At 39.6% G+C, this 24405-nt stretch overlaps 4 protein-coding genes across 7 annotated transcripts; 2 read left to right on the forward strand and 2 right to left on the reverse strand.

Annotated features, from left to right (window-relative positions):
- The first annotated feature begins 2722 nt into the window (after window positions 1–2722).
- Window positions 2723–6873, forward strand: LOC100710477 (rho-related GTP-binding protein RhoA-B). The gene is made up of 5 exons (XM_003441422.5): window positions 2723–2846; window positions 3789–3946; window positions 4212–4332; window positions 5894–6024; window positions 6119–6873. Exons 2-5 carry the CDS (start codon window positions 3791–3793, stop codon window positions 6290–6292), a joined length of 582 nt encoding a protein of 193 aa, XP_003441470.1. The 5' UTR covers window positions 2723–2846; window positions 3789–3790; the 3' UTR covers window positions 6293–6873.
- A 379-nt stretch (window positions 6874–7252) lies between these two features.
- On the reverse strand, window positions 7253–14301 carry tmem43 (transmembrane protein 43). 3 transcript variants are annotated; one of them, XM_025907299.1, is made up of 12 exons: window positions 14184–14301; window positions 12302–12436; window positions 12064–12198; window positions 10404–10498; window positions 10272–10321; window positions 10117–10186; window positions 9968–10038; window positions 9747–9874; window positions 9557–9631; window positions 8353–8454; window positions 8147–8264; window positions 7253–8059 (listed from the first exon to the last, which is right to left on the reverse strand). In XM_025907299.1, exons 4-12 carry the CDS (start codon window positions 10433–10435, stop codon window positions 7857–7859), a joined length of 849 nt encoding a protein of 282 aa, XP_025763084.1. In that variant the 5' UTR covers window positions 10436–10498; window positions 12064–12198; window positions 12302–12436; window positions 14184–14301; the 3' UTR covers window positions 7253–7856. The 3 variants fall into 3 exon arrangements, with proteins under 3 accessions (XP_025763084.1, XP_003441471.1, XP_005469658.1); XM_003441423.5 differs by having other exon boundaries at window positions 14114–14251; XM_005469601.4 differs by lacking the exon at window positions 14184–14301 and adding an exon at window positions 13936–14074.
- Window positions 14087–18787, forward strand: zgc:112334 (rab GDP dissociation inhibitor beta). Of its 2 annotated transcripts, XM_019358888.2 has the most exons (13): window positions 14090–14207; window positions 14497–14563; window positions 15127–15228; window positions 15792–15899; window positions 15992–16088; window positions 16179–16313; window positions 16397–16595; window positions 16680–16811; window positions 17439–17538; window positions 17628–17799; window positions 17900–18044; window positions 18133–18187; window positions 18284–18787. In XM_019358888.2, exons 3-13 carry the CDS (start codon window positions 15184–15186, stop codon window positions 18425–18427), a joined length of 1332 nt encoding a protein of 443 aa, XP_019214433.1. In that variant the 5' UTR covers window positions 14090–14207; window positions 14497–14563; window positions 15127–15183; the 3' UTR covers window positions 18428–18787. The 2 variants fall into 2 exon arrangements, with proteins under 2 accessions (XP_025763083.1, XP_019214433.1); XM_025907298.1 differs by lacking the exon at window positions 14497–14563 and having other exon boundaries at window positions 14087–14207.
- Window positions 18788–19519: 732 nt separating this feature from the next.
- On the reverse strand, window positions 19520–24268 carry ndufaf3 (NADH:ubiquinone oxidoreductase complex assembly factor). The gene is made up of 5 exons (XM_003441424.5): window positions 24097–24268; window positions 21955–22150; window positions 21779–21845; window positions 20307–20407; window positions 19520–20189 (listed from the first exon to the last, which is right to left on the reverse strand). Exons 1-5 carry the CDS (start codon window positions 24255–24257, stop codon window positions 20070–20072), a joined length of 645 nt encoding a protein of 214 aa, XP_003441472.2. The 5' UTR covers window positions 24258–24268; the 3' UTR covers window positions 19520–20069.
- Between the last annotated feature and the right edge of the window lie 137 nt (window positions 24269–24405).

Raw genomic sequence — 24405 nt, forward strand, 5'->3', positions numbered from 1 at the left:
TTAAATCATTTCTCAGGTCACAGTTAAATGATCGGGATAAGCAGAACAAAATCTCTATCGAGATCACATTTATATTTATCAGAATGACGCTCTTTCATTAGGATTTACTGCAATATTAAATGAAGCCATATGCCATTTAAGAGCTATATGCTGACACAGAAGGAGAGCTCAGGTTGAAGTAAATGTTGCAGCACCTCAGTGTAAAAATACTCCATTAAAATTTAAAATTCTATTTAAGTAGTGACTAAAGTAAATGAACTTAAAGGATCAGATACATTAATACTCATGATACAGATAAGTCATGTAAAATGCTCTGTAAACAGTATATTCTACAGTAAATTCTTACTGGCAGCTGTAAACACTTTTTACAGCAAAGAAACCTGTAAATGCTGTAATTGCATTTACAATAAAGTTGCTGTAATTGGATTTTACAGTAATTTTTCTGTAATTTCTATATGCAGTAAAATTACTGTGATTGAATAAAGATCAGACTTCTACTATACTGTACTCTATAGTCTCTTAAATTAGACTTTATAAGATGCTCATGTTTTTTGTAGTCTTTACAAAAGTGTATAACAGCGTGAACACAGTGCTGTCATGGAAAAATGAGACTTCATATCCACTGACATGAGAGCATTGATGGGCTGAACTTTATCTCTGGATCTCAAAGCTGTGAAGCAGATTTATTAGAAGTGGTCGTATCACAGAAAACATTTTGGCACGTCACCCTTGGAGAACTCCATTTTTCCTGCTTCAGTTTCACGCTGTCAGGCTAACGGCGCCTGTAGCCTATTGAAAAGGATATTTAGTCAATGCATTGACTTTCATGTCGCGCACGCCTAAAATAGTTTAGGATTATTTAAAAATGCTGCAGCATTACCTATCAAAAATCAGTTAGCACACTAAATCCAGTTAATATTCCAGAAACAAAACTGAAACCCAGCAATTGATTTTTACTCGAAATCCAACAAAGTTAGATTTTTTCTAAGACTGATAAGGATACTGATATTTGATTATTTGAAAATTATGATATTCTGAAATATCAGCTTATATTATTTTCATTTCAGACTCACAAAAAATAAACAGATTTCCACAATGCTTGTCATGTGTAGTTATTATTTACTCATTATATACCCTGATTATTCTCCACTGCAGACATGAACACAGACAGCTGGAGACCCGACAGCCAACCAGCCATTATTTATTATATTTCTCTGAAGTCCACTTAAAAGTCCATGACCTTGGGTGCATGCATAGTTGATGCGCTGTAATATAAACAAAAAACAGGCAGGCACGTAGACAACCACACTGACCCTCGTACTCACAGTCTGATGATGAAATTTACGTCACGCTGACCCTAGTGGACTCATGGACATGGAAAGTGTAATCCCGGCCTTACTCTTTGCCCCACTGCTCGGATCATTTTGTTGTCATTGTTTGCAGACTTCTAAACAGGTGTTTCCAACAGGAAGTTGCCTCTGGTGGACAAACTATGAAACATCAACACTCAGAACCAGGTTGAAGGGTGTTTCTCTTGTCTGTCCTTTAATTTTTACAGTTTTATCTATCTGCCATTATACATGCGAATACTGATAGATAGGTAATATCAATCAGTTGAGCTCGAAACCAAACCCCAAGGTTACCTTATTGGGCAATGAACTGCTTTCACTGTTTTTGGCTCCTGCCTTTAGGGGTCGCCACAGTGGCTCATCTGGATCCATCTCACCTCATTCCCAGGATCCTCCTGTGTCATCCCAACCCTCTGCATATCCACCTTGACTATATCCATGATATGTGTGTGATCGCTCTCTCTTTTCTTCCTGCCTCACATTTCCATATTCATTATGTTATGGAGTACAATATATTCTCTATCCCCCCTTTGCACATGTCCAGAGTATCTCAGCCTTACCTCTAACTTTGTTTCCAAAGTGCTCACTCTCAGCTGTCCCTCTGACGTACTCATTTCTGATATTGCTCATCCATAAATACATAAAAGAGGTAGAGGGAAAATCCATGCAATATAAACTAATACACAGTTTTTATTTTACTCCCTCTAAACTTCATAGAATGAGTGTAACGTCCAACGACCTATGTTGGACATGTAAACTAGACATGCAAACATTAGCACATGCTACTTGGAAATATAAGCAGGTACATCCCTTTCAGAAGTTCAGATATGGATAAATTTGATAATACCCTTATCACCAAAATTATGTGTATTGGTAGGCCAATCAGTCCCACCCGCAGCATTGAAATACAATTTTGCGGTGATGAAAGTAAGGGCAATCACAGTTGCAAGAAGGATTCTTAGTGCATGAAAAGACACATCCTCCTCAAACTTCAAATATTGGACCAATTCTTTTCTATTCCTATCACTCTGTCCCTACAGTCATGCAGTTATAATCAGTGGACTAATTGAAAATTTTATAATGATGCTGTCTGGTCAAGTTTAATATAGAAAATGTAAATTTCAATAACAGAAAGTAAAATACGAAAAAAACAATAAGTATATGGTACTCTGTCCCACCTTATATATAACATGCGTGTTTAATCTAATATATAAAAAGCTCTAAATTAAAAGAAAAATATGTTATTTTTTGTTGCTGTGTACAAGTATTGATTAAAACTATGATATTATTATTATTGTTGTTGCTGTTATTATTAGTAGTAGTATTATTATTATTGAGAATTATGTTTTTGTACTGTAGTGCATTGTTGTGCTGTCCCCACCCCCTCACTTCCCTCCTGTTAATCCTTCAGCAGCGGCACACAGTAAAGAAGCAGCGGCGGAAGCTAACAAAGCACTACTTGGGCTTCATTTGAGTAGATTTTAAACTAATAACTTGGTGAGTTGGAAATATTTTTGAGAATCCTGTAGCTGTTATATTTTCTAACACTTATTTTGGGTAATTATACTATTGTTCTCACTATAAATCTGTGTATCTTCACCAATATTTCGCCTAGCCTAGCTAGTGAGCTAACGGACCGATAAAGTCGTATAGACTTCCGTTATGCTAAGCTAAGTCTAGCTATCTAGCCTAGCTGGCTAAACCGGTGCCGGTTTGTTACTGAAAGGAGAAGCAACGATTCCGGCTCAGCAGCTAGAAACAAACCACAAACACACCCTGAGTACATTATATCACACGTGTTGTACGCATTCACTGTAGCACCTCCGACTAATATCGTAAACATTCAAATTGAGCTTACAGGACACACACATCCGGCTAAGCTAACGCTCGGTGATTAGCTAGCTCCAGTAAACACAACATCCTCCTAGACTAAATCTGGGTCAAACACCACTGCGGGGTCCTAGTTATATTTTGCTGACATGCATTTACATGTTAATACGGCCAATGTTCTTGTAGTGATGGAATAAGTGTTTGACGAGATATGTATGTGTATTTTTTTGTTCGAGCTTGATGCCGGGGTGGGTCAGAGACACCGGAGCGGAAACGTAACATCACGGTAGAGGGCTTCACTGTATGACTCTTAATTTGTAAGACAGCTATGTCGCGATGGGCCCTTCACAGTATATACAGTATGGCTGATCAGTGGACCATGAAAACCCGTGATGGTGATGATATTGTCGCAGAAAGCTGCACAGTTAGCCCCGGTGTTATTTTGTTTGGACTTGGCCATTACAGCTTAAGGTTGCTGGCAGTTCATCGTTTATCACAGGGATAGTGTTAGAAAGTTGCACAATGCTTCAGTGTAATAAAATAAAGTTACCCACTCTGATATAGACACGTTCACGTGTTTTAATCATTTTCTATCTCTTTTTCCTGAAGCTATGGCAGCAATCAGGAAAAAGCTGGTCATAGTGGGAGATGGAGCCTGTGGGAAGACCTGTTTGCTCATCGTGTTCAGTAAGGACCAATTTCCAGAAGTCTACGTGCCCACAGTGTTTGAGAACTACGTTGCTGACATTGAAGTTGACAGCAAACAGGTAAGCAGCATTTATTTCTTCCCAGGATCGGTGTTATGTAACTGTAGGACTCTAGTGGCTGCACTCATGTAATGCTAAACCTATAGACCAGGGTGGGCAGTTAATTTTCCCAGAAGACCTACGTGTAAGATCTAGTCTAACCTGCACAAGTTTAAATTGAGCAGATTGAGTTCAGCTTATTGGCAAAATTAATTGTCTGTCCTGCCCACCTACTATCAACTGTGCACTGCTCGAAGATATTTCAGCTTCTAAACACTTTTGGCAGGTCGAGTTAGCACTCTGGGATACAGCAGGTCAAGAGGACTATGACAGACTACGTCCACTCTCCTATCCAGACACTGATGTCATTCTCATGTGTTTCTCCATTGACAGCCCTGACAGTCTTGGTAAGTAAAAACAGAGGAGACTCAGCAATGTTGCAGCACATTTTTAACTTTAAATTATTATGACCAAACCACCAAAGGCTTTGTGGGAGGGGAGGTTTGGTAGGTAGAGTGTTCGCCCCATGATCAGAAGGTCGGGGGTTCAAATCCACTGAACGGCTACCCTGATCAAGGTACCATCCCTACACACTGCTCCCTGGGTGCTGGATTGGTGGCTGCCCACTGCTTCACTGAGTGAATGGGTGCAGAGAGTAATTTCCCTACAGGGGATTATTGCAAAAAAAAAAAAAGGTTTACAGAAGGCTCACCTTGACTTAAAAGCTCTGGAGCTCATTTTGAAATCTGAAACTCTTATGTGGGCCACTTCTTTGTGTTTTCATTGGTGGTTAAAGATGATTTTTGAACATCTTCTAGTTACTTCCACCATCTAGTTACCCCTACTCTATTAAAGGTCTTTCCCTTGTGTAGCACATAAAAGACAAATTCAGGATTCAAATATTGGCGTGAAAATTCAGAGTAAAATGTTTTTACTTCCCATTTGTTTGTTTTGTCAGATCAGTTTCTCTTTTAAATGTAAATGTTTAAATGCAAGGGTTTCCATAAAAAAACTGTATCAGAAATAAGATGCTAATACAGAAGAGGGAGGAGTTATGCACTATATTATTACCATATATATATTTAACAGCTGCATTTTGAACCAGTACCAGGGTAAGAAGGAGTATTGACAATAATGTCACAGTAATCTTGCCAGGAATAAGATGAAGAGTACTAGACGCTGCAGGATACTTATAGCTGCTCCTTTCATTCAAATGGGGTCACCACAGCGGGTAGCCCCGCATGTTTGATTTGGCAGATTCACCGGATGCCCTTCCTGATGAATGTGTAAACCATAACACTATGGAGCCACTATTTTTAAATAAATATATGTATATATTTATTGTAAATAATGGCTTGAGCACTTGCAGTGCCATTGGTAATGAGATAAGAGAGTTTTTCACTGTAAACAGACTGATGGAAATTCTTGAGATTTGGTCATAGCTTTAGTAATCTAATATTAAGAATGAGAAACATAGAAAACAGCTGTTGGACACGGAGTCATGTTATTACCGTCTCGCACCATGAGTCTCTGTTTGCTCTCCTCTGTACATCACAGTGGACGCACATTTATCATGTGATCTGTACCATTACAACACCTTGCCCTCAAGTTTCTCCCTCTAAAGTATCTACTCCTCTTTATTCAAGTCCACGCCACCTTATCTCGCATACAGTCCAGAGATGCAACTTTTACAAGTTAAAAGAAAAGTCACTAATAGTGATTTTGGTTATACACTAACTGTTTAAGACAAATAATCGTTTAATTTCTGCTTGCTGCCAAATATCAGCATTTTATTTATTTTTGCATTGTTTGCACAGAACAACATGTTAAACATCCTCTTAGCCTGTAGGAGTCTGTGATCATTAGAGTTTTCCTGCTGGGTTACAGAGCAACAGTAATCCATTAGGAAAATAATCAACAGCCATGTGTCTCTGCTTTGAATGCTGCTATATTTGTCTCCTTATTCAGAGAACATCCCTGAGAAGTGGACCCCTGAGGTGAAACACTTCTGTCCTAATGTTCCCATTATACTGGTGGGAAACAAAAAGGATCTGCGTAATGATGAGCACACTCGGAGGGAACTTGCCAAAATGAAGCAGGTAAAACTTAACGCCCTGAGCAAGAAAACAAACAAACTTTGTCAGTAAAAGATTTTTTCCTAACATTGCTTCTTGATCTTTATATTTATTTTAGGAACCCGTTAAACCTGAGGATGGGCGGGACATGGCTAACAGGATTGGTGCCTTTGGATACATGGAGTGCTCTGCAAAAACAAAGGATGGTGTGAGGGAAGTATTCGAGATGGCTACCAGGGCTGCACTACAGGCCAGGCGGGGAAAGAAGAGCAATAAATGCGTCCTACTGTAAAAGGAGGCATGAGGACTGCTTCCTGGAGGGGGAAAGAAGGAGAATTAGGTCAAACCTACCCCCCAAACACACCCACCCAAAAGACTGTTCTCCCCAGTTTTTACTAAAGGTGTAATGCTTTTACTTTTCTTTCTTTATTTCTTTTTGGTCTTAAGCAAAACTAGTCAGGTTCTGTCAGTATTCAACTTTGAAGTTATGGAAAATACTTTTTTTTGTACTTGAGCAAAAGTAAATTTGCCATAATAATCAAACTTCCTTTATCCACACGTTCTATGTAATCAAAAAGGTCAGCGGGGGAACCGTGGTGTCAGCCTGCCAATTGCAGTTAAGTGCTTAAGCCCTGCGAGCTGATCAGAGGAATGTTTCCACAGCCAACTAGGGTTGAAGTACCTGCTCACTGTGACCCGTAGTCCTTTAATTATTGACAAACTAATGCACACACAGTCAAAATTTGTTTGTGTGCTTCATAAACAAATCTGCATTATGATCACATGCACAATGCGAGACTGGAAAATCGTTTTGCTAAAATGCAAATGGAAACTTAGTGTTTTGTGTAATAAATTACTTTGTAAGAATCTGGATAACTTGCATCACTTGATTGAACACAGAATTAAACTGAACTAATGAATTAAAGCCCTACCTAGGGACAGAATTCAACTTTATGCAATAGTGAGGAAAATTGAAGGCCAGTCTATGCTTTAGGCTCCTCAGCTTATGGTGAACATTATGGATTGAGTTGAGCCTGAGTGCACACAAGCTTGTCAATGAATCCCGTTAATAGTTGTTAAAAACTGACAGCCAAGATGTTTACTGATCAGGACAGTGAATGTGAAAAATAAACCTGCCCAGGCTTTCTGGGGGTCAAACTGCCTCTACCATCACTTTTTATTCAAAGCATATATCGGTAATCATCTATAGTTGAAGGTGATCTTTTTTCCTGAATGGAAACATGAGCCAAAAGCAGTTTCAAACTTTTACTCAACATTTAAAGCGAACAACAGAGAACCGCACTTCTTTGGTGTGTTTTCAGTTTTACATGTAAGAACTGAATTTTTGATTACAAATAATTTTTGTTACTATTAAACCTACTGAGCTTTATATTAAAGCTATGTAAACAGTGAAAACAGAGGTATTTAACAAATATACAGTTAAACAGTTCATTAGATGCACATAGCTAAAACTACTGCAGTCTCACTTAGCAGTGTATTAATTCCAACCTTAATAACGCAAAGTTCTGAAGAGTGTTGAGCACTGTTTTGTGCAGGACTTTTGGATTCGACTACATTTATTTTTAACTGGGTGAAAAACATTCAAGCTAAAAAAAAAAACAAACATATAATGGAAGGAACAACTTTGGTGAAGTAAAAATTAATATATTGGAGTGAAACTGATGCATCCTGGATTAAATCTATTTAACCAAAATAAAACAAACCCAATACACTGTTTGTTTAAATCAACAACAACCCTTTGGGCAGGCTGTAACAAACTGGAAAAAGAAAAAAAAATGGCAGCACAAAACATCTGCAGCCCACCATCAGAAAATCTATAATCATCAGTTCAATAGTCATGCGTTCTTCTTGGCGGGAAGTCCTGAGCGGGCGAGAAACATCGGAAGAACAGCCAGCGCTCCTAGAGCTACTGCCACCAACGGTCGGTAAAAAAACCAGCCAACCCCAATAACGATAAGAGACAGCGAGCTGGAGACGCACAAGGCGAAGATCTTCAGTCCAATGGACACGAGCTCTCTAAGGACAGGAACCCAGTCCACTGCAGGAACACGGCACACAGGAAGTATGAATAATAGAAACAAGGAAGGATGAAACTCACAACTTTACAGCAGCAGAGTTAATTTACCCAGAGTGTAGATGATTTGCATGCTCAGCTGGATACCAAGGAACATGAGGGCCCAGCCTGCAGCCCGGAGTCCCCAAGTCTTCATGCTGTTAGACTGGTGCTCCCTCGCAAACACCTCCTACAGATAACACAGAAATACGTTTTACCCAGATAGACACACAGAAAGAGAATTTAAACCAACAAATGGAAATGAAGCCCACGCTGACCTCCGCAGAGAGCTCCTCCAGATAAAGGATCTCCAGAGTGTCTCCTGATTTGGTTTTAAATGGCAGCAGCTGCTCCCCTCTCTGCATGGCTACAATACTGACCTGAAAAACAGCAGCATGTGAAGCAGAGCTGTAGAGACTTAGTTTTAATCTAATATAAATAAATAAGCAACTCTTTTGACAATATTTGTTCCTGCTCATATTTCATGGTAAACTGAACATTTGTTTGTTTTGGGCTTTGGGTTGGAATATAATAAACGGCACATTTGGCTGAAGAAAATAAATCTTTTTCCACAACAAAACAACTGTTTTTAATAATCCCATAAATGTGAGCAGCATGCCAAAGGAGACCAGAACTGTCCTCATGTTGATTTACTAAACTGTGTCAAAAAAACTGCTGTGAAAAGTTTTACCACGATTATTTGGTACTGTGTAAGTTTACTAATTTAACAGTATAGTACATTCTATACATGTTTACAGTTACAGTTTTTTAGTTAATATGCAGTTTTATATTAGTACATGGGGGTTTTTTTTAGATCAAAACAATCAAGAAAATATCCCATGTCATTCTGTTATGGATAAAACTTAAAAACAATACTAAGTTTCCAGAACTTAAAGACAAATTTTTCATTTTATTTTCTATTCAAAGTCCAACAAAATATTCTAATAACTACTCACAAACAGTGAATATTTATAATACTTTATCAAGTATTTGATTATCCAAATTCTATTTGTATTAATAATAATTTAAAACACTACTTAAACTGATTTTTATGCAAGTTAATGATAAAATATTTTATTATTGAATGTTATAAATAGCAACATAAGAACATCATGTAGATTGTGACCACAGACTGTACAGAAAAGATGAGCATAGCTGTAGTGATGTCAACCTCAGGAATAAAGGTTAGAGTTTACTGAGAATACTGCATGCTCATGACTGTTCTACTGAAGATTTGATGTTAGCAACTGAGACCATAAACCTATTAGGAAAATATTTACTGGGTAACAGTGAAATGAAAAGTGGGGTCCCTTTTCCATAAACTTCTACACAATCAGACTTTGTTTTTAACCAGGAGTCTGAATTCACTAAATTCACTTTTCAGATCCAGAAGCTACATCAGTCTCCTATAAACAGACTACGGTCAAGACACAGTGGAAATGTAGGCAGAGAATGTGTTGATGGGTCATTTGTAGCTTGTACCGTTTGAGCAGGGCCGTGGCGTGAGTTGTCACTGCTCAGTCCAGCGAAGGAGAACCTCACCCGCACGTCACCCACCTCATGAATTCAAACAAATTCAAAGTCAACAAGTGTGGAACGCATAACATGTAACAGAGTGCAACACTGATTATATGCGAGATTATTTGTGAGGCGTTCACAACTAGATGCTCACCTCTGGCCTGCGTGGATTTGTAGTGTGATAGAAGTAGTCATCATGAATAGAGAGAAAAGGGTCCAAGTTAAAGACGGGAAAATCCCCCAAACTCAGTGTCTGGAAGTTATTTATCTGCTCCACCAGGCCTGAGGATAACCAGGAAATTAACAGAGTAGTAAAATCCAAACACATGAAACACAGCATCTGTGTAGTGCCTGTGTGTTTGCTTAGACACAAACCTTTAGACAGAATCAACGGTCCAGTTCGGACTTCAGGAGACACCACCATCACACTCTCCACAGCCATGGCACTGAAACACAGACTGAAATGAGGATGGACTGGATGCACACACAAACACAAGTTGATCATATCAAATATGTTTTAGTACCTCGGGTTCTGGTGACCAATCTCCTTATCAAAGTTACGACTGTTCACCAACTCTGACTTCCACTCAGTGTCTACAAAAAAGGAGTTATAACCTCTTTACACAGGCTGTGCTGTTACCAAAGATTACAGACTGCAAAAAAGAAAAATTAAACTCACTGTAGGTGTATGTCGTTTCTGTTTTGGTTTCACCGTTCTCCTGGTAATCCCTGAATTAAAACGTACAGTCAGCTGCATTCTAGCCAACATGTCCACACCCAGTCCCACCCTGAGTGCTGACAACAGCGTTACCTGCTCTCATGGTACTCCACCCACTGATACATCTCCACCTGCCGCTTCAGCTTCACTGCATGCACCACCACTTTGTAGTTGGGGTCATACAGGGGCTGCACAGACACAGACACATGAATATTTAACAGCAAAAGCAACAAACCATACGAAAACACTTATCTGAAGACAACAACATTTCCACATCTACTACTACTAATAACTATCAGCTGATGGTGCATACAAATTCTTAATGCTTAAGCATGACAATGTCAAAGTCTGGCAATGTAGCAGCACAATAATGCATTAATATAAACACAAATGAAAGAATACAACTGAAACTATATGAAGCTTCAGTATACAGATTAAAAAATAAAACATTTGCAGAATCAAAACAAGGAAGCCAACTGGTGGCACATTTATGTCCACAAAAAATAAATTAAAAATGGAATTAAATACTAGCAAAAATATTTATATGTTGTACAACTCCTGAGGTCGTGTATTAATTTAACATAGATAAATACAACACTATTTCTCACTGAGTCTCGTTCAAGATGACCTTCTTTTGTCCTCCTCTGCAATGATACGAGGGTAAACACTGCCAGATAACAGGCACCACCACCTGTTTATCTAAACAAACTAACTAAGGCAGCCCTGAACTTTTTAGACATCACTCGACAGAGATGCACGTGAGAAGGCAAACAGCCAGTGCAGAAACTCTTTAACCCGGCAGCTCCATGGAACAAAGTCTATGTGATGTCCAATAGGATCCATGCGAGAACAACACACGTAATCGGTCACCGAGTTCAGAGTGAGTGAGTGGTTGTCTGCCCGGGCTGATTCCTCACCTAAACTGAAAGGAGTATGTCCCGACCCGATTCCCCCAACATTGCTCAGTTCTCTGTAATGGATCGATGGATGCATGTTCTTTTATCAAATGTACGTACAAAGGTTATAAGATTTCTATTACATATTTACACAAATATGTAAAATTAGCTGCAGGTTAAAAAAAATAGCTAACTGAAATAACAATGAAAACTAGAAAAAAAAAACTAAAGCCAACTAAAATAAAAATAAAACATCTTCCAGAACTGTCCTTAGTTTTAGTCTACTTGTCAGTTTGGTAAAATCTGTTATCACAGAGTGCCTGATGAGGCATGAACACGCATGTTGAGTTAGACTCTGGATGACATGACTGAGAGTCAACAAAGTGTTGTCTTTGTGTAATCCCTGCTCTGATTTTAATTCATCAAATGAAAAGATTAAAAACACTTCTAATCAGGAACTGATAAGAAGTGTGTAGCTCAAGTAAATACAGAATGATGGAAGTCCTTAAAATATCTGGATGTTCAATATCTGAACACCGTTTTGAAGAATTTTAGGGGTAGGGGACTCTAAAATTATACAGAAGGCACAAGTTTTGAAGTGCATCTTCCCCTGGAATTTTGTCATGCAAATCTGTGACAGTCGGGCTGAAGGCATTTGAAGGCTCCAGACAAATATCCTCCATATCATAATAAGTAAAAGACTGAAACTAATACAGAACCTTTGAAACGCTCTGTAAACTAACAGAAACTAAACTCAATTTTAAAAAAAGCCAAAACATAATAACAAATATACACATCAGGGACTCCGACATATACACGCTAGGACAGAATAATGTTCAAAATACAGGCGAGCTCACCTCTGCAGTATGCAGCTTGGCAGACAGGTGAACTAAACGGCCGTTATTTTGTGCATCGAAGCTGATATAGGGCCCCAGTGATACAACCTGGGAGAGACCTTCATCCAGGGAAGTTGCTGTTTGCAGAGCCCGTCCCTGCACAAAGAAACCATTACAGAGACAGAGTGCTGTCTTTAGTCTGCTGTTAAATTATCGTGACCATGATGATCTGAGCTGCTTAGAAGGAACTGTTTCCTACCTCATTGGTGAAGAGAACATAAATTGAGAGGAAAAACAGTCCTACACCAACAACTGCTCCTCCTGTAGTTTCACTTAAACGCTCCAGAAACCCAGGGTTGGACTTTGCAGACACACGCTTGTGTTGGTCTGGAAACTGGAAAAACATAAGAACAACCTAAATAAACATGACATCAACAATTAAATCTATAGAAGAAATACAAGTGACAGAACCAAGCTTTGGTTTCTGATTAGTGTGTAGTTATTTTCTATAGTCAATCTTTAGTAATGACATGACCATAACAAGACATAACCAGTAACTTAACAATAAACTGTCTTTTTGGTTTATATATAATAATACACCAGGTGTTTATCAGAAAACACATGATGAATGATGAAAACACATGAATCTTAGAAAGCGAAGACACACATTCCTCTGATCGATTTATTACGACTAATCCGGTGAATGTACCAGCCAACTGCAGTTCTGGTGAGTAGTTTATATCCACTCATCATGGACATGAATGTAATTTTGGGCTTTCTGCTATGTATTTGAACTGTTCTGTTTCGAGGATGTAATCATTGTACAACATACATCTTTACTGACTTTAAAAAAACAAGGATTGGGTGCACAAAGTTGGAATTTATTTGGGATTTTCTCTACAAGGTCAAAATATATACATAAACCCCCACTAATATTTGGTTAAATGTCTCTTAGCGTGTTGCACCTCAACTAGACACTTTTGATAACTCAATAAGTTTGTGTTATAATTCTGGCTAGGAATTTGACCATGCGTTTTGACAAAATTGGTAGAATTCATTTGAAACAGTCGGTTACCTGGCATGGACACGGTTTTTAAGCATAGACCGCAAATAGGGTTTAAGTTGCGGCTTTTAGGAGGCTATTTCATGAGATTAATATTGGCCTGCTTTATCCATTCCAAACAGTCTTTGATGTCTGCTTAAGATCATGCAACTGTGTCCAAGTTTAAACCATCTAACTGTTGATTTGAGGTAAAGGTAGCCCTCCTCCTTTATTATTCCATGTACTTTGAACCAGTACTGCTCGCAGCAAAATTTGTTGTTTAGAAATGACTTCAAGAGGCCTTCTTAAGTTGTGTAAATCTGCAATTCTTCTTCTTAGATGATCATTGAGTTCCCCTTTCTTCTCAGTACTGGTCAATCCAATGACTGCTGTCCATTTTATGCTGAGAAACTAGCAGTTGTAGGTGATCTTGATTACCAATGTAAAGTTAATAGGCCCTGGTTTATCAATTTAACAGACACTGAAGAACCTTCAGCATCACTTACTAAAATACAGTGAGTGTATATTTATACTTGCGCCTGTAGAAAATCTAAATTATTTTCACGCTTGTGCACGCAGTTCTTGTTTTTAAAGTCAGCAAAGGTGTATGTTGTACAATCACTCCACGCTGGGGAAAAAAAGGGTAGTTCAAAGAAATCATTAAAAGCCCAAAATTACTATGACGTTCATGCCCACGATTAGTGGATGTAAACTTCTGGCAGACCACATGCCTGTGGTCCTATGTCCCATGTCCCATCATGACTTAGGCGTGAAAGTGACACGCCCCTTTTACACTTCCTAATCTAATATTTATGTCTGGGCGAAAAAATTAAGACTAAACGGCGACTCACCGCTGTTGCCATTGTACGTACTCAATTAAAGCATTAGAAATGATTCGTCAGATCAAACTGACTGGAAAAACGCGGCAGTTGAGGTGCTAACGCTGCAGCAAAGTTAACTGCACACCTAAATCCGGAAGGAGTTTACATTTTTAAAGTAGAACCAAAGACCATTATACGAGCCACCTACTGTCTGTGCTGAAGACATTTCTCTACTTTCTCGACCGCCAACTTTCAAGGAACACGAAGATGCTAGCTACCTTAAACTGACACGCCAACTGCCAGTAAGCTTTCACTTTTACTCTGGAGTATCCCGAAACTCGCCCAGAGAGGCGGACTTTGTGAGACAATATAAACTGTGGTTCCCGCCCAACTCACCGGTTGCTCAAGTGATATTAATCAATTGCTTTAAAAAAAAAAAAAAAAAAACCTTCCCGGCACCGACCCGGAAATCTTTTTCTCGAGGCTTCATGGGAAATGCAGTTTTTGTGACAATTAATAATAGAGACGCGAGAAAGAAAAAAATACTAGAAATGTATTAGATATTTATTGATATTTAATTTGTTTTAACAGTTCAGAGGAATTATTGTATTGCAAAGAAAAACAAGCAGGCTCACTGAAACCCACATACAGCATAAAGGTAAATACTTAAAAATATTTATTGTATTTTAGTTTTATACAGTCTTTGCAAAATCATGAAACTTCATGGGTGGATGTTGTTCATATTATGACACCTAGTGGTGATAAACCAAAGTACCTCAAGAATATGCTAATTTGTACTTTTTCTCCACCACCTGACATTTAGTTTCATTTCAAATTATAACCACGAAAGCGTATCATTAACAAATATAGCTGTTTGTTTGTTGCTTGGTTGTGTTACGGGTTGCAATCCTATTACAAGAAAGCAGCATACTCTTTTTCCTTCAATAATATAATTTGTTTAACAAAATAAACAAACAACAGAAAAACAGGCACAGTAATTTGAAAATGTGGCTTGGTATCAATACAACAGTGTGCTATATATTACATGTTTAATAATACCTCAATCTGCAGTGACTGACAAACTCATAGAGCCAATCTCTCTCTCTCACACACACACACACACACTGCAAAGATGGGTCTTAAGAGGATTATTGCAGGGGAACACCAAGCAATTGGTCTCACCTATCATCATCACACCTGTTTCTGTCTTACTACACACAGACCCACACTCATAGACTGTGACAGGCTTCAGGAGCACAGAACTGGGACTCAGTGAGGATGGAGCAAGAATATGATATTATTGTGCTTGGAACTGGACTGAAGGTACGGAATTTATATTTATTGTAAAATCTAAAATCAAATAATATCTCATGAATCTCTATGATTCTGTTGGTTAACTGGATTTTACGCCTACTTTATTGTCACTCAGAATACAAAGCTTGAATCCCATGAACTAAGCAAGCCATCTTTTGTCATGTGGTCTTAGGTGGAAATGTTCTGAGCTGACCAAAACCAGAAACCCCGCAGTGACCAAGATATATATTTTCTGCAAGGTGCTAAAAAAATGATGCCTCACAACTTACCAAAATAATTCTCAAGCTGAGGCACGGTCCTTTTACTGAGCACTTACAATCATCACTTCTTTCATTTCCTCTCTTCGCTCTTGATTGAATAAGTAATTATAAAGTCTGTGAGTGAGTAGAGTTTCTGCCACGTTTTGTCGCTTTTACTAATGATCCACATGCAGACTTGTTAAGCTCTTGCTGGCTGCTAAAGGGGATTAATGGCAATTACCTCATTAGTCTAGTCCTGATCTGCATACCTTAAACTACCAGCTGCTGATTCGGACACATTTGCCCCTCTGTTTTCTTCCTCATCTCTTTCAGGAATGCATCCTCTCTGGTTTAATGACTCTAAGTGGGAAAAAGGTTCTCCACATTGATAAGAATCCTTATTATGGAGGAGAGAGTGCATCCATTTCTCCCCTTGAGGAGGTGCATGCAAACAAATACAAAACACATGAGCATGCATGCATGTATCTTCATTTGAACACTGCTGATAATAAGGTGTTTCCCTTTATTTGCAGCTGTACAAGAAGTTTAAGACTCCTGGTCCTCCAAAATCGATGGGCAGAGGGAAAGAGTGGAATGTTGACCTCATCCCCAAATTTTTTCTTTCCACCGGTGAAAGTTTACTGTTTGTTAGCAGTTGTCTTGCTGATTGTTTTGATATAAATGAGCATGCTTTAATTTTTGGGTGCTGTGTTTTTGCAGGTCAGATGGTAAAAATCTTGTTGCACACCGAGGTTACTCGGTATCTGGACTTTAAAGTCGTGGAAGGCAGCTACGTATACAAAGGAGGAAAAGTGCACAAAGTCCCCGCCAGTGAAAAAGACGCAGATGCTTCAGGTGACAGATCAAGTCATTCCACTTTTTAAGACAAGTTTCCAGACGGCCATACCTTTATAACGCTGAAATATACACATTTTCAGATCTGATGGGCATGTTCGACAAGAGGAGGTTCAAGAAGCTGCTGCTCTTTGCTCTGAACTTTGACATAAGAAACCCTCGCACCCACCATGATGTGGATCCTCACAAAACGACCACAAGGGAATTGTTCCATCGCTACGACCTGGGACTTGATGTCATAGAGTTTATAGGTCATGCCATAGCCTTGCACAACAGTGAGAGGTCAGTTATAGGAACTTAAGTGAAACAACACTGAAAACAGATTAGTAGGCATGATTTAAACCTATCCACCTGCCGTCCTCGCAGTTACCTGGACCGGCCCTGTGTGGAAACCATCAGTCGGATCAGGCTGTACTGCGATTCGCTGTCCTGTCGAAACACCAGTCCGTACCTCTACCCACTGTATGGTCTCGGGGAGATACCACAGGGTTTTGCCAGGTCAGGTTCTCGCTAGTTCTTTGATTTATGTTCATCAACAGTTTAATTCGGCTTCTCTAGGATTCAGTGCAAATATATCATCATCAGCCTCGAGCAAGCATGGCTTTAGTGGATGTTCTTCCACTGGAAGTTAAAAGTGGCCCTTTTTTAAATTTCCAACTCCATATTGTCAGTCAGTCAGTCGGTCAGTCAGCATGATTCACAATTCAAAATAAATCTTATTTATCCTATACCGAGCCCCTCAGTTCATCCTTTAACAAAGGCTCCCTTCCACGTCCCTTTAAGAAAGCTTTCTTCTGATTGGTTGCTCCTTGCAAACAAAAGGTTTGACAGCAAGTGGGTGGGGCTTATCTTCTCAAAGCTAAAGCTGCGTACCTGAAATGATCACATTAGGGAAATCCAGTCTTAATGACAACATTCAGAGTCAAGAGTGGGAAAAACTTTATAAAACCAAATGTTCAGAGATGCTGATGTCTTTCTTTTAAACTTCTCTCATGTTTAATGTGAGCATTTGCCATTATAGCACTTTTTAGTACACATAAAGAAAAGCATAATAAAAGCTGTTTAAAGGAAACGTTCATACATTCATGCTTGCACTTATAAGATCCAGTTCTCTTGGTGTTTCAGACTGAATGCAGAGCATGGAGGAACGTTCCTGCTGAACAGGGCAGTGGATGAAATTGTGATGGATAGTGGCAAAGTGAAAGCTGTGAAATCAGAGGGGAAGGTGGAGTAGACAAAATTAAGCCCTGCAGTCACTGTCCAGGACAGCATTTGCACTCTCACTGATGTGGTCTTTTTTTTCTCTCCTAACAGCTGTTCCACTGCAAACAGTTAATCTGTGATCCCAGCTATGTTCCCAATCGAGTGAGGAAGGTGGGGCGCGTCGTTAGGGCGATCTGTTTACTAAATCATCCAGTTAAACACACTCATGACACCAGCTCCTGTCAGATCATCATCCCTCAAACTCAGCTTAACAGGAAGTCAGGTACTAAGTTATACTACCACAATATCTAACATGTACAAAGTTGAACCGTCTGACCTGCTATTCCTGGATTTGCTCCTCTACTACTTCCTCCTCCATGCAGACATTTATATATCTGTGGTGTCCTTTGCGCACAACGTGGCCTCAGATGGGATGTACATCGCCACAGTTAGCACAACTGCAGAAACCAGCAACCCAGAGAAAGAAGTGCAGCCAGGACTCGAGCTCCTCGAACCCATCGTGCACAAGTTAGTGACACTCTGAAGACTTAAATCTTACAGTTTGTGTTTTTGTGGTGTGATTTAATTTGATGCAATTCCTTCTTGTTGAATTCAGATTTGTGTCTGTCAGCAATCTGCTAGTTCCAAATGAAGATGGAAAAAAGAGTCAGGTAATGATGGGGTTTCCCCCAAAACTAAAACAATAACACGACTGAAAATGGGATGGTGGCCTTAATTTTTTTTTTAAATGTCTTCTGTCCTTTCAGATATTTGTGTCCCGCTCGTATGACGGAACAAACCACTTTGAGACTGAGTGTGAGGACATCAAAGACATGTACCAGCGGCTCACAGGGACAGAGCTCAGCTTTGCAGGATCTCGGCACCAGTCTCATAACTCTGATGACGACTGAGGACGGCTTGATATCAGCAGCTGGGAGACTGTAAATGCATGTGGCGTATAATCATCATTCATGGATGATTATATGCCACAGCTGTAAAGCAGAGGGTGTGATGTAGGGTGTAGACTGAACTGAGAGTGTGCTACGTAACTGCCTGACGTCTCTTTTGCCTCTTAATTTGTTTGCTGTAATTTCTCTCTCGTGTGAAAATCTGCTAAGTAATGATGTTGCTATTGTGTTATGAGGGAAGGTAATACATCAATATGACTTTTCTGCTGGATAGTTTTTACATTGGTTGTTTACACCAGAGTGAAACTTTATTTTATATTACTTATCAAGTTATATTGAATAAAATCAGAAAATGTTGTTAAAGTATTGAATCTAGTGTCTACCTTCACATTCAATGTTTGTTTGCTCTTCAAGTTCAATTATGTATGGCTGAATCATTTCTGCATAAGGAAAAGAGGTCGCCTAACTGGATGTCAAAGTTCATTAGATAGATTGGTGTTTTTTTAAGTGTTGATCAGTGAGTGTGTTTATGAGCTGCAACAGGCAGCTTGTGAGCGATGAGGGTTTAAGTGTTCAGCCTGATGCTGGGCATCTTCATGATTAGCGATGAATCACACTGATGTGTAAAGGATTACTGGACTCTCTTATCTGTGGGGCTTATGTGTGAGAAGGACAAAGCCAATAAATTAAGTGCTGCACAAACAGCTCGTCAGCGGCAGCGTGCTGGAGGCAGAGGACGGACAGACGCACGGAGTAAAGAGGCTTATCCAAATGAAGGACACTGGCCACCAGCACCTCTGGTAGCCATATTAAAACCATTTCTTTAACATACAATCCCCTTTAACTGCTGCCCAGATCACATTCAAAATGAAAACACTGCATGCTGAGGTGGTCTTACTACTGATTTATTGTAAAACATAAAAATACATTGCTTTACATACTGCAGCACAAGTGTATTTATATTTTTATACAAGCAAAACTTGTGTTTATTTATAAGAACATGCTCACACTTTATTACAGTCTAATTCTGGTTTCCTTGACTTGAGTCTTCTTTTAACCTCATGCACACAGAGCTATATGCAGCTATAAGCAGAATTACAACAGTGATGTGAGACATTTTTATGTGCAACCACACGCTGACTGAAATGTGTGACAGGAAATCCAAGATCAGCATTCACTGGTACACAAACCTCACAGAGATCACTGGGTGAAGGTGGCTGCTACTGTGCTCATTTACAGCTCTGTATTTATAGACTGTCAGATAGTTATGTTACACTGGGCCTTTGTGCAGCCCTCAGCTGTATAAATTAAGCTTTTATCATTTTAGCTCCTCACCCTTGAGCTAGCTTCTCCTGACTGGCTGATCCTTCCAAGCAGGTTTGAACAGCCAGAGGTGTGCGCCTTAGGTGACCACATTAAGGGTATCAGCTCCCACTGACATCATCCAGAGACAAAGTTTAAAAAGGAGTTTTAAATGAACATCCTCCGGTACGACACTATAAATGTCAGGAAAAGCGTAAAAGAGTCACTTAACTTTGCCTATAAGGAAATAAGCGTTGTAATAAAGTGTTGGAGCTTGTTACTACTGTAGCTTTGTGCACAGGTAGATCATCAGTGAACTGCTGACCATCTGCAGTGATCACTTCTACATGTTGTTGTTGTTCCCTTGGACTTCAAGTGCTGTGCTGGGTGACGGAGGGATCAGGCCGGCGGCTACAATTCTTCGCTCGCTCATTAGGAAGTTGAAGGTTGCACACGCGTTCGGCTGCAGATCAGAATAAAAGAATGAAAAAAGACATAAAAAGAGAAAATAAGAAGTATTTCAGTGTTTGTTAGCGCATGCCATGCTGTCAGAAAGAGAACAGGATCACTTGTATTTTACCGTGTCCTGCACCTCCACAGAGATGCCTTTACGCTTCAGAAGTGCGAGCACCGAGGGGTCGATTCGTTCCAGTCGTGCGCCTGTGCCCAGCACGAGAATCTCTTCACAAACCAGGAAGAACAGACAATGAGGCAGATAAATTCCCATTCAATGAGGGGCCAATAAAACCAATTAAAAAACCGGTAAAGAAATTATACCAAAATTTAATGGGGACATCATTTTGAATAGCGTTGATGACAAAATGAGAAATAAAATTCCAGCGGACACATAGTGCAACTCTGGCAAGGACATTAATGTACCTCACTCACTGGAACACAAATGATTCTCATGTACAAAGACTGAGCTGAAACAGACTGAGCGCGCTCGCTGCCCGACTGTTAAAACAGGCAGACACATGAACAGACGTTTGCCAAAAGGGGAGCGACTGTGCCAACAGTGTGGTGGAGCCATTATACAAACGGAGCTGCACTTTCTCACTGCCACGGCTCAGTTTCTCACACTTTCACAAGTGTTTCCACATACAGATGGTTGGTGGTGCTGACTAAAGAGCCAGAGCAGACTTTCAAGACTGGAACCATGACAGATATCCCAGCAAGTGTTTTGTTCTTTTTAATAACTGTTGACTGACTCACTTTTCTCAGTATTTAGTCTTGGTTAAAAACTAGCTTAGAAAAAAAATATCAAACAAACAAAACATCTGATAGTTTTGCTTCGAAACTGTTGGTCATGACATTTTAATTCAAAGCCTTCATGATGCAGATGGTTTAACAGGTCTGGTCCTCGATTGGTTTTCATCACAATGATGAACTTTATCTTACAATCTAAAGTGACCTGAGGTGAATGTTGTTGTTGGCTGTATAAATAAAACTGAATCGTATTGAATCATAGCTAAAGGGTAGAACTTTTATGTTTCAATTAGTAGTTTTGAAAAACTGGAACCAGGGGTTCCTCAGGGGTCTGCCCTTGGTTCTTTACCTCTTTAACCTTTAAATGTTCCTGCATGGTTCCATCTTTAAAAACAAAAAAAAAAACCAACCCAATATATTCTATCATTATTATGCAAATGGTACACGGTTGTACCTATCATTTCACTCTGATGATAATTTTACTCTGGAAATGTACTAAATGTTTAGAAACTTTTAAAACTAAACAGACGATGTGGTAATATTTGTTGTTGGTTCAGAAAATCAGAGATAGAAGATTTGTTCACATTAATCATCTCTGTCTCTGAAATACCTCAAACAAGTCAGAAACCACGGCATCATTTTGCAGTGAACTCAGCTTTGATAATCATGTCAAGGTTACCAGGACTGCTTTCTACCACTTAAAAAATTCTCATCTTAAACGGACTCTGTGAAATTGGTCCATACTTTCATATCAAGCAAGTTCGATTATTGTAACGCTCAATTTGCAGAATTGACAAAATCATCAGTCATCTGTATATTGGTCTGCTTTAGTGCGTATATTGGTACCTATTTTTGGTTCAAGCATGTGGAAGAGTGAAACACTTTCTTCTGTGATGTCTTTCGAACTTCCAATCTGCAGAGAGAGAAAAAACACACAGATATAGTTGTTAAAATAAACTACAAAAAAAGCGAATTTCATAAACTTTCACAAACTGCAAGGACAGACTGGAAAGCACTTTCACCTTCCACTGCAGGATAGCAGGAGGCAGCACGGCACAAGGCCCAAACACCCTGTTTCCATCGATATTGAATCCTGCAGAATTGTAGCTGTGGATGAGGACCCCATTGTCTACGTCCTTCTGCATGACAGAGACTGTGGTGCGCTGGTACAACTCATCATCGGAGGGTTCCAGTCTATGAGCTCGGGACAGAAATGGGCTAAAGAAAGAAAACAAAACCCCCCACAGCAAATTAGAACCAGAACCATAAACAGTAGCAATCGTTTTCTATAGTACTGAAAAACTATGGGTGTGAAACAGTCTATGATATAATCTCTGCACATTCGCCACCACTTTAAATTTCAAAAAACAGGCTGCACCATGGAGCTGCTGCCCAACGGCCCACTTTACACGCCAACCCACTGATAAGGATGTGAGCCAAAAGCTTTAGGCCTCGTTCTGCAGCCAGGAGCCAAAATATCTGCTCATCTAAGGAGCTGCAGCAAATGTTAGCCTGCTGTCACACTTTCTTTCCAGGCTATTGCAGAAAACTGAGCTAGATCAGCACTTCTTTGATTCTGAGCTTCTCTGGTCAGATGGAGTCTCACCAGCTGCTTTTAGCAGTGCGACTGGCAATATAAGCCTGGGAAACAGCATGTATGACAGGTAGGTATGAGATAGTAATAGAGGTATGCTGCCTCTGTTGTGTGGAGTGGAGCGGGTGTGATGGGTTGTCCACGAGCAGTTTCTTCAGTGACCTCCTGTCCCTCACTGACTCAGACAGCTCCAGATTCTGACCAATGATGGTTCCAGCCTTGTGAATTTGTTTGTTGATCCTGCTGGCATATCTGGCACTAACGCTGCCAGCAGGCAACAGGCTGGGAGAAGAGCTCCAGCATGCTGTTGTACACATTGATCGTACCCATCTTGTAGAAAATATCAGTGTTGGCCCTCCATATGATGAACAAACGCAATAAATAAATAAGAAGAATCTCAAATTTAAACCTGGGTGAACTGCAGGTTAGGTTGATCTAAATTTCCCCATCAGCTGCATAGTTACACTCAAGTCAAATGGTTTTATTGTCATTTCAATCATGTGTACTGGTACAGTACACAGTGAAGCGAGACAATGTTCCTCCAAGACCATGGTGCTACATATGACAGACAATCAACACATTTTACATAATAAACCCATTACATAAAGTGCAAGTGTGCAAAAATTACAAAAAAAGGAGCAAAGACAGTGCAACATCACCATCATCACCACCACATCCCAAAAGTGCTCTAATGGACTGAGATCTGGTGACTGTGATGTTTAAATGATGCTCAGCAGGGCAGCAGGTGGCCTAAAGTATGCCAGGTTCGACATGCTGTGTACTCACAGATGCCTTTTTGCATACCTCGGCTGCAGTGAGTGGTTATTTCTATCAACCACAATAAGTTGGCCATTCTCCTACAACCTCTGACATAAAGAAGGGATTTTTATCCAGAGAACTTCTAGTCACAGGATTTTTTTTTTCTGGACTGTTCTTTGTAAACCTTAGAAACGGCTGTGTGGGGAAACTCCCAGTAGATCAGCAGTTTAGCCGGACAATCTGACACCAAGTAACCTTTCCTCTCCATTCTGGTGCTCAGGTTGAACTTCAGGTTCAGGCTTCATGCTGTATAACTATAAAATATGCTGCCCTGTGATACCAAATGAAAGGTCCTATAAAGCAGTTCACTGATGACAACAGCTTGCATAATTTCTATTACCTTTTTTAAATCATTTTAGGCATGACAAACATTAAGCTGCTAAGCTTCTTTAATGTGAGGATTTGATCTTTTACCTTATATATCAGATGGTTTGCGGGGTAAAACAAACTTCTTAAAGAAACTTGGTGACTACTTGGTGTAGTACGTTTGTATATACACTACTATGTGTGCTCATAAATACTATACTGTAAGTTAATGAGGTCATTGTGCTTAAATTACGCTTTTTCATGGAACGGCGATTTGCAAAATGACAAGACTGATGCTGCATAGTGACAATAACTTATTTTTTATGGAGACTTCTGCAGCAAATGCAGGTATTTCATCAAGGTTTCACGACTACAGAGGGAGAAGGAACGTTGAAATATAGGAACTTAATTGAAACGTGAGCCTGAAAACGAAACACCGCCCTACCTCGAGAAAGCGGGCACCGCTCTGGAGGAGAACAGAAAGCCCTGGGTTGATTTCTGAAGGAGAAATCTGGCAAAAACCGCGGCAGTGGCCATGTTAACAGAGAAATGACCCAACCGGTGACAAGCTGGGGAGCATAGATCAGTGTAACACCAGGCACTCATTTCCGGTGCTGTGTAACGCAAAGTCGAACCATCTTTAATTTATTCCTTTTAAAAAAAAAAAAATTCTTTAAAAAATATCGCGTTATCTTGTTTACATCACGCATTTAAGTTAATCAGATGCACAATAATAATAATAATACGTACTGAA

Source organism: Oreochromis niloticus, linkage group LG5 (genome assembly GCF_001858045.2).
Source record: "Oreochromis niloticus isolate F11D_XX linkage group LG5, O_niloticus_UMD_NMBU, whole genome shotgun sequence".
NCBI lineage: Eukaryota > Metazoa > Chordata > Actinopteri > Cichliformes > Cichlidae > Oreochromis > Oreochromis niloticus.